The sequence below is a fragment of the Drosophila erecta genome, unplaced genomic scaffold (assembly GCF_003286155.1).
Source record: "Drosophila erecta strain 14021-0224.00,06,07 unplaced genomic scaffold, DereRS2 tig00000126-arrow-pilon, whole genome shotgun sequence".
In the NCBI taxonomy this organism is placed as follows: Eukaryota; Metazoa; Arthropoda; class Insecta; order Diptera; family Drosophilidae; genus Drosophila; species Drosophila erecta.
Window position 1 is genome coordinate 5,151,124 of NW_020825209.1, and position 14,323 is coordinate 5,165,446.

General features: G+C 47.1%; 2 protein-coding genes across 3 annotated transcripts; both read right to left on the minus strand.

Annotated features, from left to right (window-relative positions):
• Nucleotides 1-7,382: 7,382 nt before the first annotated feature.
• Nucleotides 7,383-9,523, minus strand: LOC6550069. Of its 2 annotated transcripts, none has more exons than XM_001977530.3 (5): nucleotides 9,147-9,523; nucleotides 8,677-9,069; nucleotides 8,133-8,608; nucleotides 7,931-8,076; nucleotides 7,383-7,861 (listed from the first exon to the last, which is right to left on the minus strand). In XM_001977530.3, exons 1-5 carry the CDS (start codon nucleotides 9,441-9,443, stop codon nucleotides 7,557-7,559), a joined length of 1,617 nt encoding a protein of 538 aa, XP_001977566.1. In that variant the 5' UTR covers nucleotides 9,444-9,523; the 3' UTR covers nucleotides 7,383-7,556. The 2 variants fall into 2 exon arrangements, with proteins under 2 accessions (XP_001977566.1, XP_026837826.1); XM_026982025.1 differs by having other exon boundaries at nucleotides 7,788-7,861; nucleotides 7,931-8,072.
• Nucleotides 9,524-9,721: 198 nt separating this feature from the next.
• Nucleotides 9,722-13,375, minus strand: LOC6550070 (ABC transporter F family member 4). Its single transcript, XM_001977531.3, has 2 exons — nucleotides 12,863-13,375; nucleotides 9,722-11,922 (listed from the first exon to the last, which is right to left on the minus strand). Exons 1-2 carry the CDS (start codon nucleotides 13,146-13,148, stop codon nucleotides 9,899-9,901), a joined length of 2,310 nt encoding a protein of 769 aa, XP_001977567.1. The 5' UTR covers nucleotides 13,149-13,375; the 3' UTR covers nucleotides 9,722-9,898.
• Between the last annotated feature and the right edge of the window lie 948 nt (nucleotides 13,376-14,323).

The following is a 14,323-nucleotide window of genomic DNA, read 5'->3' on the forward strand; positions in this document are numbered from 1 at the left end:
CGTCTTTATCTCCTGGCTCGAAGGATACTGTTTGCTTTGAGACTCACACCGTTTGCCGACTCCTTCACAACTTTTTAGCCCAGTTTCTGAAAATGATTTGCTTTGCCTTTTCCTCCTAAGGCACTTTTAGCACTGAGTACTGTGGGTCCGGGGATACGGGGCACGGGGTAAGTTAACTAAAAGTTCATTAGAGCCATGCAAGGCATTCAGTTTCTGCAGCACTCGCGTTTCCTTATGCGAGTAAGGGGTAACCAATAGTCGCGCCCACGACTGTGGCGTTGTGTCCACTGTGTAGCGACGTCTCAAGTGCTAACAAAGCTGTCTAGAAGCGCAGAGACAGGACTTTTCCCCCCATTGTCAGCGAACCACCGGCAGCACTTTCCCATTTTCCATTTTCCTACCACAGCTCCTGTTTATATTGTTCTGTTTTGCATTATCTGCAGCTTTCTGCACAGATGCCTCCGAATGCACGATTCATGCCCCAGTATCCCGCCATTAATGTGGCATTTTCAGAGGCGTGTGCAAGGACATTTTCGAGGGATTAAAATGTTTTCTTAGCCCCCGTTTTAAATTATTATTAGGGCTTTCTTGGGGTATATGAATCAAATTTAAGGAAATGCTTAGGATACTTTTGAAACCCCATCCGTGAATAAAATGCCGCTTTGATGTGGCACACGACATTCTATTATTGTTGCCACTGTTTACAGAACGAAAAAGTTACAGGCGCAATAAATTGCGGCTGGATAATAGGAGCTGGGAAATTGAGAAAATGCGAAAACACAACACGTGTCGATTTGTAAAATCGCAAACTGTGAAAACTCGCCCGCCGAGAAAACCTTGACAACCCAAAACAGGAGCCTAGATAAATAAAAAAAAGGTAAAATGGAGGGGGGGCAACGATGTAAAGTTCGCCATGCCGGTCCGAAGTTTTCTTTACGCAATCATCATAAATTAACGACTCTCAACAAGTGGCAACAGACATTGTGGAAAATGTGGAAAGAAAATGAAGAGGTGGGAAACTTTCCTGGCTTCTTTTCGCTGTTCTGAATCCTTTTCTCCCCGTTTTCCATTGAAGTCCCAGCACATTTATAAATCTAATCCTGACGCGTGCACCACGTTTTCACAATTATGGATTAAACAAAAGGCTACAATGCCCCATGGTATTTGAGAAGTTTTAGAAACGTTACAAATTAGCATCCTTTCCTTGCCTCACGATAGTTAAAGATGCTGTGCAACAACTTGAATTTACATACCAAACATGGCAGTTCCCTTGGCTTATCCTCAACTTCTTCAGCTGAATAATAATAATAAACTTTTTGTTTAAGCTTAAGTACGTAAAGGTGTGTTTCATTGCAGTTCTTCGTGCGAAACTCCCTTTCAATTAGCAAGTCCGCAGCTTTTCCTCGCCGGCAATTGCACGGCGAAATTATGTTCCTGCATATTTAAAATATCTAATGAATTTCGACGACTCACATAGCGTTGGGGGCGTGGGAAAGTGGGCGGATGGTGGCAATGCCACTCCACTAGCCCTACATGGTACGCCTGTTGCTGTGGCGATGGCATAATTGAGGATGCATGTACTCCACTTTGGGGAGAACGCCACTGTGGTGGTGAAAGTAGTGGTACTGGAGGAGCGGCCAAATGGAAAGTACATAGTTCGGTGGCAAACACTTTGTCCAACTATCTCCCGGCACTCTTATGTCCTTACATCCTTCGCTGATTTGGAAACAATCCACGATGGCGCACACTTAGGCGGGGGTGGAAAATGTAGTCTAATTTGGGGGGGATCTCGCTGGGAAAACGAGCGATTTTTGTGCGAGCTTTTCCGCAGGTTTTCCACGACTCACAATTAAAGCGGGCCAAAGTGCAAACTACTTTCGAGCAACAACGTGAGCTGCTTTTTAAATATATTATGTTAAGCGATTTAAAGCGTCTTAAAAGTTATTAACTGCTTCAATTTATATACTTAGCGCCAATATTTAACAAACAATGTTGCTCTAGCCATATTTAAAAACAATTTTAAGCTAGGTAAAGGTCGAGGAAAAGCCGCCAAGGAACGGGAACTATGCGACATTTAGCCGTGAAAAGAGCTGAGGGAAGGCGGGGAAAATTCCTCGGCCAGGGAAAAGCCCACACAGAATGAGTTGAAGTCGCCTCTGGAAAAACCCGTCTGCAAGAGAAGGAAAAGCAGAAAGGGATGCGGAAAATGCGGAACAAGGTGACTTGCCCCGCGGAAACTTCGATCAACCAAGATTTCTCTCCAAAAAACTTGCGAATGACTCAAATTTAGCAACGTAGACTGCATTTTCAAGCGCTATTAAAGGGCAGTTGGAAAAGCCGAAATAACTTGTAAATTGCATGCCTTGCAAAACAAATGCCAACTAAATAATAATTAAATAAATAGTTGGGTGTCATTGGGTTTGTTGGGAATATTTCAGCAGGTTGATGGACATTTTTTAGAGGTGAAAGTACGCAAAGGAAAATAATAATCGCATTAATGATGATCACCCCTAAACAAGCTGCTTAACGGCGGGCATTGAAGAATGTCGGAAATTAAAAACGAATTGTTTGTTTTAATTCGCAATGTTGGGAATTACGCCGTCCAATTGTTGTAAGTAGAGCCCCCCCAACACTTAACCCCCGATTAACCCACGATACCCAGCGAAGCCCCCAAAGATATGCAACAGTTAACAGTCCGCCGTCTAATTTAATTGGCTTAGCTGGAGCTCTGGGCTTGGGGCCCTCGTCTTCGGGCTTTGGAACCGGGGCTTAGGGCTCCGCCACTTTACAGTGCTGACAGCCGACTTGGGGCATTAACCCACTGAGGGCCAAGGGGGTTGCCAAGCGACCGGGTCGCCGAAAGCGTCGTAAAACTCCGCGTATCAAATTATCGTTGGATTTATTGCCAGCCAGCCAGTTGCTCGCAATGTGCATTTTCTATGTTAGCAACCGATGAACAGGGAACATTGTCGAAAACGGATAATATATACCTACTGGAGTAGGAAGAGTAGGGTGACAGTTGGATTGCATAGCTCTATCTATCCGACAGATACAATTACTGGCTATCCGACATGCGAGAGGCGGATAGCCAAGAGAAAGAAGTTTGATAATATAAAAACATAGACTGTTTGTATGGCTAGCATTTTTCGCATAAATTCAACTGATATAATAATTTACTGGCATAAACATTCATTAATTAATGCATTTAAGGACTAATAGCACAGATATTCTCATGCTTTTCCGCAAAATATTGCTTTAGTAATGTTGGAATAATAAAGTAAAGGAATAATGGTGCGCTTTTACTTAGCCCAAATTAACATACACATTTCCCAGCCAAATGCTATTAGAGTTCAAATGGTATTCATTTACTTTCAGCACCAGCACAAAGTATAAGACATGCTAGTGCCCTGCACTTTGTGAAATATTCTCTTGCCCATGTCCTTCCTTGGGGCATTCTTTTAAGAATGTTGTCTTTACGTCGGCTTGGCTTTGTTGTACAGAATAATAATGATCTAAGTTTTGCTTTTACGTTGGCCAAAAAACAAACATGCATGTGGGCTGATAAAAAGGCAGCGATATACGATTTAAAGGAGGCTTTTCCGAGTGAAACGAATGCTGTTTGCCCAGATTCCATCTGCTGTTGGCCGTTTTGCAGTCGATGCCAATGCAGTTTTCAATTATGCATGCGTTTCGACAGGTGGCGCCCAGAATCAGTTGGTATGCGTCATGAATTTTTCATGATGTCGGCAACGCCTGTTCCTGCGTTTTTCTGAATTTTCCGCCCACCCTCCCCCTGCATTTTCCAAGCCCCAGGTGCCCGCAACCTTTCGACTGCCACACACGTTTAGCTGGATGGCACGGATGATTGGATCGGCATTATGCAGCTCGTTCATCCCACACTGGAGCCAATCAGTCAGGAGGAGGACATGGGCTGGTGCATTGTCAGCTGCGTTGCAATTCACCTGGCTGATTACCGAAACGCTGACGGAGCTCCGACTATGTGAGTGAGAATATGGGAAAATGCAGCCAAGTGTCATAAATATTAAGTATACGAAGTGTGGGCCGCCTGCTATTGTCTTGCACATTATTGAAAGTGACAATGGAAATGTTGTGCTTGCTTGCCGTTCATCTGACTGCATCAAAATACCAAGAATTTTCTCTTTAAAATCTTTGCTCATTTTCAATTACGAAATATATTTATTGACATACAATCAAGCGGCATTTAGGTTTATTAATAGCAAGAAGTTAAACTATGCAATTTGATGATAAATTATAGTTTGTTAGGGACTTAGGTGCATATTACTTTGCTTACATTAGCTTCTAAAAATATAAAACTGCCATTTAACCATTTGAATACAAGGCCGAACAGTAGTAATATTTGAATAGCACTTTGCGCCACAAAATATTGTTAGTTTATGTGTTTGTTATCTTTTTGCTGCCATTCCTATGTTTTGATATTAAGTCCGTGTTTTGATTTGTGGCCACAAAACATAGGCCCCATCAAATGACAAAGTAATGGCCACACCGAGTGTGAGATACACGTTCAGTAACTAAGACAAAACTTGGGGAAAACAAGGACAAGGACAAGGACTCCCTAGGAGCTCATAAAATCGTAAAGCGCCGTGTGTGGAGTGGAATCTCCGTTGCAATAATTCGAGTTTCTGGACCAGGCCAAAAATAGAGTGTAATGAAATGCAAGTTTTATGCTAATGGCCCAACTAACTATGCAAAGTGTTGTCGCCGCAAGACGGAGACACTGTTTATAAATAATAAATCGAACGGGGATGACAGTCGCTCACCTCCAAGGAGGCCAGGCAACGCCTATCCTTTGGCACTTTCAAATCCAGTCCAGTTGGCGCACTTTCCCAGCTTCTGTTCCGTGCTTCTCGTGCCGGGCCAACGGGGCGTATGTGCGATGGCGGAGCGCAGTTCCCAGGTATCGGGTATCAAGTAGCCGACTGCGGAGGCGACCTGCCACAAGGCGACACAAAAGCGAACTGAGGCGCCCATCCGGCGACTGGCGGCCACCACGGCCACATGGAAATGATGCTGCCGCCCGAAGCCGAGCAGCTCGTACAGCTCGGCTCCGCGCACTCGGATCTCGGATCTCCGAGCTGCCAGTGCCCCCCACCGCACCCGCTCCCGCTCCCAAAAAAGGATGCAAGGGGCGGCGACACAGTCGTGGCAGGATATCCCGCTGTTTGGGCACACACACACTCGTGGGCCGTAAACTCAGAGGGCATTAAATTAAATATTATGTTGCGATTAAATTTCTATTTTTATTTTATGGCATTTGCAGTCGGAATCTACTCACGTGGCGAATGTCCTCTGCCGCACACTTGGCTACCCTGGAGGCAGCGCCAATTTTGCGACCACCACTGTTTACGTGGGCAGTAAACTCACTTACGTGGGCATTAAATTAAATATTTTATGGCGATTAAATTTCTATTTTATACTATTGCATTTGAAGTGGGAATCTACTCACGTGGCGAATGGTCTCTACCGCACACTTGGCTACCCTGGAGGCAGCGCCAATTTTGCGACCACCACTGTTTCGAGCTGGCCCCTGGCGACTTGAGGCCTGTCTTTCGGATCAGGTCGACACCTGACCGCCACTCTGTCCCGGGGAAGTCCGGCTAATTACCCCAGTGTCCGGCCGTATTTGGCGGCCCTGTCCTTGTGCTCCTTCACCCCCGCTGGCGCCTTCCGTTGCCGACGGCTTCCATCTGCGTGTGTTATCAGTTGGCACAAAGTCAACGTTCAGGTGAGCTCAATTTGCACCTGCACGAGGCAGCCACACCTGTGCTTATGAGTTTTTTATGTACTTGCACTGGGCAAACAGACACCAAGCGAAATATAAATTGGCAGCATAATTTGTTTACATACCTTTATATGACAATTGATTCGATTTAGAAATCCAGTGCTATTATTTACCGCGCCTTATTTATCTCTGGCCTTATTATGTGCGGCAAGAACTCGAGTCCGTTTCTTGCAGTGCATGCCAGTGGAGCTTCAGCCGCAGAAGTTGTTCTTTCCGTTGCTCCTTCCCCGCCCACTGGCCCGGCACATCGACTTTGATTTGGAGTGCCGCTTATGCATGCAACAGGGCGTGTGAGTACTGGCTAATTGGCTGGAGGTGGCGGCAGGTCACAGGTCACAGGTCACACAGCAACAAGTGCGGCTCAACTGGCTGGCTGCTTACGGAGCAAGGAAACTACCTGCAATTAGGAACACTGTAATTCACAGTAATTGTATTATTCAACGCTAGTCATTTAGGAATTATATAAATAGCTCATATGAATAAAATAAAATATATTTTATAAGAAAATTCGTTTCCCACGAACTTTTACCAAGTTAGAAGAGTCGAGAATAGGTAATTCATTTAACTTTCACCAACCAACACTCGTATATGTTAAGCAGCGGTTATTAGTTAATAGTTGAGCAACTCTGATTAAATTTGTCAAATTCTTTCAAATTCTTTCAGATTCTTTCACTTCAAACTTTTCGCACAAGACTGCCCCTAATAGCTGCAATTTCTCCCATGGCAGCCACAGTTTGGGACCCACTGCCTGCAAATTCAATTGAAATGCAGCTGTTGGCTCGCTTTTTGCTCGACTTTGCTTGCCCCGCGCTTATTTATTGTTTTCGGTCGCATTTCGACGACACTTCGCCTGGCTTGTTGCGCTATTGCCAAAAGCGATAAAGCGGCAACAGCAAAACATTTAATTGGCGGCTGCCCCATGTCCAGTTCACCTTTTTTTGTCAGCTAACTTTCTTTCCGCAAAAAAGCAAATCGAAATAAAAGAAAAAAAAGCGAACACCCACACTCCCGCTGGCATACAAATGAAGAGTTATGCCCCCTGGAAACCGCGCCCCTGGCAAGTTGCTTATGCAAAGTTTTACCCACTAAACAAAAAACAAAAAAATGAGTCAAAAAACTACTACGCAACAAAGGGCATTCGCAAGCGATGTGAAAAATAAAAGCAATTAAAAATTATAAATAAATATTGTAATAATTGTCGTATAATCGCCGCCACGAAAGGCGGACGAAGCAGGCAGCATAATTAAATAATTTCAGCTGCCGGCATTCAAGTGTTATATAATATTGCCCGATTATGGGGGTTATTGTTTTTCACGGCCCTAATGGCCCCCCTTTCATTGTGCGAGTGTTTCTTTCTTTCGGCTATTTTTGTGGCGCTTCTTTCCCGCGCTTCGCTTACTAATTTAGCCATTGCAACATTTGGGCCAACGCTAAATGCTGTGAAAATCCAACACTTTTGTTTGCAAGTGTTTGCGTGGGAGAGTCCGCATTTAACCCCTTTTCCTAAGCAGGTTTTGTAATTTATATCTGAATTGAGACAAAATTATCATGCCACTGCATTTCTCTCGAAAGCTATCTAAATGGACCCTTGCCCTGCGTTTATTTGCGGAAAAAGGCGAATCAAAGGGTAAGAATCGATTGGTAAAAACGCGTCCCTAAACTTGCAACTTGTTGCGCTTAGCCTTACATTCCACAGATTGCAGTGAAATGCAGAGCCAAGCGCAACAAGTGTACACTATGTGCTGCTGAGCGATCCCTGCGAGCTGTTCGATGTGATGGTGCTGACGGGACTTCGCTTCCTGGACCTCCGCTTGCCCACATCCGACTGCCGAATCCGCCGAAATGCCAGGTCGTAGTTGTTCACGTTGATGCAGATGCCTATGTAGGCCACCAGCTGCGGCGCCTTCAGTTCGCTGGCCAACTGACTCGCCCGCGCCAGCGACTCCTTCAGCCTCTCGAAGCGATTCAGCACGGCGTGCACCTGGCAGCCCAGGAAGATGCTGTTGAACCGCCAGATCAGGCAGTTGCAGCTGCGTGCCTCTGTGGTTAAAGTGGGTTAAGTGGGTTAAGTGGGTTAAGTGGGTTGAGTGGGCTAAGTGGGCAACCCACCGTTGAAGGCCTTGCGCGCCACCACGAGGCACTTGTCGAAGCGGGACTCCTTGAAGTGGCAGCGCGCGATCTCGAAAAACAAGTAGGATCGCTCGATGGGAAAGCGGGAGTGGCGCAGGCGATTCTCCAGCTGCTCCAGCTTCTGGCTGAAAATGCAGAAATGCCTGAATATGTGCAAAACATATTTATACTGGCAACTCACTTCACTCGGCTGTGCCGCTCATCCTCCTTCTCGATCTCCACATAGATGTTGGGTCCCCCGAACCTGACGCTCATGTCGCGCAGCTTCTCCGCCTGCAGTAGGTACAAGACGGGTCGATTCTGGGCCTGCAGAAAGTCCACATTGGCTGGCACCCTGCACCGATCGCAGTGGGCCAGTGCCAGGGTATTGTAGACGTCGTTGATGAACTCCCACTTCCAGGGCAGCGTGCGCTGCGTCTTGTACTCCACGAATCCCGACATTATCTGCTCCACGTAGTCGGACAGCCTGTCCACGTCGCCCTCCCGGCGCCGCCTCTGCACCTCGAGCAGCATCCGCATGCAGTCGCGTCGCGTCTGGTACTGGGCGTGGAACAGGTGCATCTCCTGCCACCGGCGCCGCTCCTCGTCCGCAATCCTGCCGTGCCGCTGCCGCACGTAGCGCCGGTTGTACATCGGATTGCGGGCGTGAAGCATTTTCTAGTGAATTTATGGAAATGCTGAGTAAGTGTGTGGGAAATGGTGCTAAAGCTCCGCACTGGACTCACCATAAGACGCCGCACAATCGTGAACTGCTCCTCGGCCAGCTTGCGCATGGGGGGCGTGGTGACCAGCCTCAGCGGATCGAGGAAGCCGCGGTCGCCGCGCAGTTGGCGCAGCAGCGCAACGTCGACGGCGCTGCGGCCCAAGTAGTTGTAGTTGTACAGTCGCTCACTCGCCCGCCGACGAGCCTTCTCCAGCGAGGTCAGCTGGGGCCGCTCCTTGACGAGCACACTCTGGACGTCGCACTGCCGCCGGTCGCGCAGCGCCTTCCACAGTGGGCGGGACACGTGGGCGGCCAGCTCCTTCTGCCGGCGGTTGACCTGCTCCAGGACGCCACTGTGCTGCTGCATGAAGGGGCGCAGGGACTCGCCCAAGGTGTCTTCGAAAACGGAGAGGCTCTAGAGGAACAGTGTTATTTCAAAAGCTGCGTCCATGAAGTAGCCCTAAGTCTGATTAACAATGGACAATGCCGCACCCTCTGTTTAATCATATCGAACCGCCCGTGGGCAAACTGTCCGCCGAACGGACGTCCGTCCGCATAGAGCGTGGTTAGGGCATTCTCGAATTCATTGGCATTGAAGAGCTCGTCGCACTTCTTGGCAATGGTTTCGGCGGCACGTGAGAGGCTGGAGCACGAAACTCGCTGCTGGCCGATCATCGTCTGAATGGTCCGCTTAGATATTTGGAGGTCCAGCAGGGCGAGATCCGGACGCACCAGCGACTGCTGGCTCCGCAGGAGCAGGGACTTGTACAGGCCACTCGTCCATGACATGTTGAACTTAATACGGCTAATTTGGGGAAACGCTGACTTTGGCCAACTGGAATTTGCAAGATACTGAACGAAAGTGTGACTTTGACTGGCCAAGCTAGGCCATAATGATGGGAAATAATGTTGTGCTCAGTGGAAAGCTATTATTAACAGCTTTCGATTTGCCTTCAGGGCAGTTTTGCCAGATAATACAGATATTAGGTGCCTGGGATATGGCTTAAGTTTCAACCAGGCGACCCTCGAAAAATCGCTGTCATTAAGCTTGGAATGCCAGTGGTTACATTACAATTAACGTTTATTTTGCTTGAGTTTGGCTTTGAGTTGCTTTTAATAAATACAATAAATACGTATTAATTAACAGGCTTCAACGTTTAGCATTAACAATTCATTAACAATTATGAATTACGAATTACGAATTACGAATTACGAATTACAATAAATTAAGTTAAGGAGGGGGCCTAATGGTGTTTCCTCAGGGGGCGTGGCAGGCGGCGGGTGCGCAAGCGGCGGCGTCGGGACAACGACTTCGCTGCCGGCGTCGCATTTGCATTTCCATATGCATTTTCATTGGCATTCGCATTTTCATTGGCATTGGCATAGGCATTTTCATAGCCGTTGCCATTTTCATCAGTTTTCACTGCGCTTTCTTCGGGCTTCGCTGCTTCGGCGGATTCTTCTGCAGCGTCTTCCTCGCCTGCTTCCTCCGCTTCGTCTTCCTCTTCTTCCTGCTCTTCTTCATCGACTTCGTCTTCCTCTCCTTCTTCATTGTCAGCCTCCCCCCCTTCTTCTTCTTCTTCATCTTCTTCTTCTTGCTTATATACAGCTGCTGTGTCGTTTGGGCTGACCTTTTCTTCATGGCTTGCCTTCACCTCTTTCTCCGGCTCTTTCTCCCCCTTCTGCACGCCCTCATCTTCCTTTTCTCCCGCCCCCACTCCCGCTCCCGCTTCCTCTTCCTGTTTCTCCTCCCCCTTCTTCACCTGGCTTGGGGGTTCCTTCACCCGGTTTTTTTTCTCCACTTCATCATCATCATCGTCCACGTTTATCTCATTATCGCTATCGTTTTCCATTTCAACAGCCACTGTTGTCGAGTCTTCTTCGTCGTCTTCCGCCTCCCCCTCTTCAGATGTCTCCCCCTCTCCCTCTCCCTCTGGCTCTTCCACCGTCTTCTCACCCTCTGCTTCCACTGTCTTCTCCGCATTGTTTGTGTCATCAATAACAATGTTTGGCTTGTTAAATGTCGTAGCTGTTGTCGGTATTTTTGTCGTTGTTGTTGGTATTTTCGTTGTCGCTATCGTGCTCGTTGTTGTTGTTGTTGTTGTGGGCGCTTCAGTGGCTTTTATTGAATTGGTAATTGTTTCAATTACCTGACTTGGCCTCGGGCCACTCTCGCCATAACCATTGTCATTGTCAGGTGTCTCTTGCTCCGAGTCTGCCCCCGTCTCTTTCTCTTTCTCCGTCTCCTTCTCCTTCTCCGCCGCCTCTGTTGCCGTCTCTTTCGCGTCTTCAGCTGGCCTTTCTTCGGCCTCTTCTGCGAGAGGTGCTTCTTCTGCCTGATCGCTGGCCATTAGCATTTCACTTTCGATTGGCAGGGGCTCCACGTCTTCGGGTTCTTCCTCCTCCTGATGATCTCCTTCGCTCTCCGAAGGAGTCTTCTCCTTCTCTCCTTGGTGATCCTCTTCTTGCACCTTGTGGGGATCCATTGCCATCGGCGGCTGATAGCCCATTGGCTCATCTTCAGCAGAAGGCTGCTGTATCTCTGGTTCCTTTTCCGCAGGCTTTTCCTCGTTTTGGTCTTCAACCTGAATTTGACCCAGTGTTTGATAGCCTGGTTCTTCGTTTTCTTCATTCTCCTCCTTCTCCAAGTGATCCTGTTTAGCTGGCTCGCCTAGTGTTTGATTTCTCTGGGGTAGGTGGCTCAATTCATCTAGATTTAAAAGGGGCTCAATCTTCTGTGCTTGGTTATTTATGAGAGCTGGATAACCCATTGATTGATTCTCCTCCTGCTCATCCTCCTTAACCTGAGCGGTGGTCAGTGTTGCATTCTGCTGATTGCTCTGGGATTGATCGTGCACCTTGACATCCTCTTGATAGGGATACTCTTCCGGCTGATCCTCCAGCTCGGCGTACTCGTACTCCTCCGGGTCGTCGCTCTGACCATCTCCCACCGGCAGCACGGGCTTGCCATTCTTGTCCACATACTGCAGGCCATCCAGACCCATTCGCATGCACTGGAAATGCATCTCGAAGAGATCGGTGGTGGCCATCCGGACCACAAAGTCCATGCACATGTTAAGGTTGTTTTCAACCACTTTCACGTCGGTCATTTGGACGCACATGGCCATGGGCACACCCATCATGACGGGAATGCAGAAGGGCGCCGGATTGCGCACCGAGATCCCGTACTTCGAGGATGGCCTGCCGTTCAAGAAGACCTCCAGTTGGGCCTCCTCCAGATGCGGCACGTAGCTCACGTTGGCGCACACTGCAAACAGAGCCAAAATGGAAAGAAAACGTTGAGTCAAAATTACAGATAGGCACAACAATGAAGCGATTCGATTCAATGAATGAAAGTGGCGGGTGGCAAACTGTCGGCGGATCCCAGGCAAATGCTGGGTGCCGGTTGCTGGATGTGGCTGTGGATGAGGGGGTGGCCGCCGCTGGAAGCGCCAACAATTTGTGGCATTTTGATTGGCAAATGCTGGCATGTCACGAAGCGAAGCGGAGCGAAATGGAAACTAAGCCAAGCCACCGATCGCATTGTAGTCTCCGGCATGCGCCGCCAAAGCGCGGCCAAGATTGCTTTCTTGGCCAAGGAAATCGGAATTGGCCCGGAATCCAGCCGAAATCGCAGCCAAATATACGTGGCCATCACCCGCAGGCCAGGAGCCACGATTCCGACCCGGCTAAGTGACCGCAAAGATCCCAATTTATGCATAACCACATGACCGAAGGATTGCTCCGAGGGATTGCTAAGCTAGTGCTCATTAGTGGATATTAAGATATTAAGGCTAAATGGCATACTGAATATGAAAATCCACATGAATGCTGCTTTTCATCGCCAAATTAATAAGAAGCACACCGCGAAAAAATAGATAGAATTAATTTAATTTAGATTTAGAAATAGATTTAATTTAAAATGATATGCAACTTACTGAGTTAAGCCTTCTTAACTAACTTATACACTCCAAATAAAAAAAAAAAAAAAAAAAAAAAAAAAAAAAAAAATGTATTTATACAGCATTAGAAGCCAATTTATTTTTAAAGAAATGAAAAATATATGAGCTTTAGGCTGATTAGGCACAGGAAACATTCTGCCTTTGAAATTACCTTAAATATCAGACTATTCAATAGTACTGATCTCCTACTCATGCATACAATTAATAATTAATTAAATTAAAATTAAAACTCGTGTCCCAGCTCACCTTTCTGATCGAATCGGTACTGATCGACCTTGAGACCGGCGCAGCATCCGCAGGTGGGGCCGCTGCACTCGCAGGGCTGGCCAAAGGTGGACCAGATGGAGCCCTTCTCGGAGTACTTGACGCTGGCCAGGTTGCGGCCCCTGGACACACTGACCGTGGGCGGGAGGTAGGCTCGATGGGTGCGCAGCTCGTAGAAGATCAGGCCGTTGCTGTAGCTGCGCGCGGAGCTGTGCGGCGGGCACAGGATCAGCGCGATGGCCGCACTCAGGCAAATCCAGGGAATCATGGCCACTGGGGGTGGGCACACTGCACACTGAACAAAAAACTTGAGAGCACTGAACAAAAAGCGGGTATGGTGTGGCTCGGTTCTCGTGGCGAATTCCCGGCTCACTTCACGATTAACGGTAACGGTACAGCCGTGGCAGTCCAAATGGCAATTCCACTGCTATTCCAGTGGAGCAATGACAACCGCTCGCGATCGACGACAATTAAATATTAAAACGCTGAACGCGGCGCGCGTTAGCTTAAAAATGAAATGGAAACCGCCGCCCGAAGAAGTCGGCATCGACGTCGACGGCGACGGCGACGGCGACGGCGGCAGCGACTGCGAGCGCGGCAGAGGCCAAAATGTTGCTGCTGGGGCGAAACCGCAGCAACAGCTACACCACGCAGCAGCAGCAACGGCAGCAGCAGCAGCAACATCCAACGGCAGCAGCAGCCTCGTTAAATTGTCGCTCGTTGCGGCTGTTTGCTGTTTTTGCGGGCAAACCATTTGTACACTACCCGAAAAAGGGTAGCACAAGCCAGTGGACAGCTTTGTGTGTACATCTGTTCAGAAAATAACCAACATATTTGTGATGTTTTTTAGCTACTAAGCTAACTACTTAGCACATAAGGAGTGCTTAAAATGGTAAAATCCTTATGAATATACATTGTATTACAAATTACGTTAGCCAAAAATACATATTTTTTAGTATGGCTAATTCATTTAGAATTCTTATATTATAGAAATTATTATACATTTTATTGGGTACGACAGTCAGATGTACATTCCCTAACCAAAACGATATATTGTTAGTATTATTTTGCTTATGATGTTATTTAGTTTATTTTTGTATTAATTTTAGTATTTATACATTTATTTCACTTACAACTTTATTTATGGTATTTATTTATTTTTGGTTATTTTATTTATTCATTATAATTCTTTATGTAGGGTTCAAATATATTGAAACCATATCTTGAATGATTTAGTAAAAACTGCCTGGTTAGAGTATTTCATACTCGCATTGAATCCAGCCAATTTAATTCTTATCAGCAGCGGCAAATCGGCAATTTCTGTTGTTGCTGCAACAATTTTTTTTTTTGTATTCCTCTTTACTATTGTTGTTACTGTTTCTGTTACTGTTACTGCTGCTGTTCGTGCAGTTGCAGTTTTTACTGTGGCAGCCGCTTTGTTTA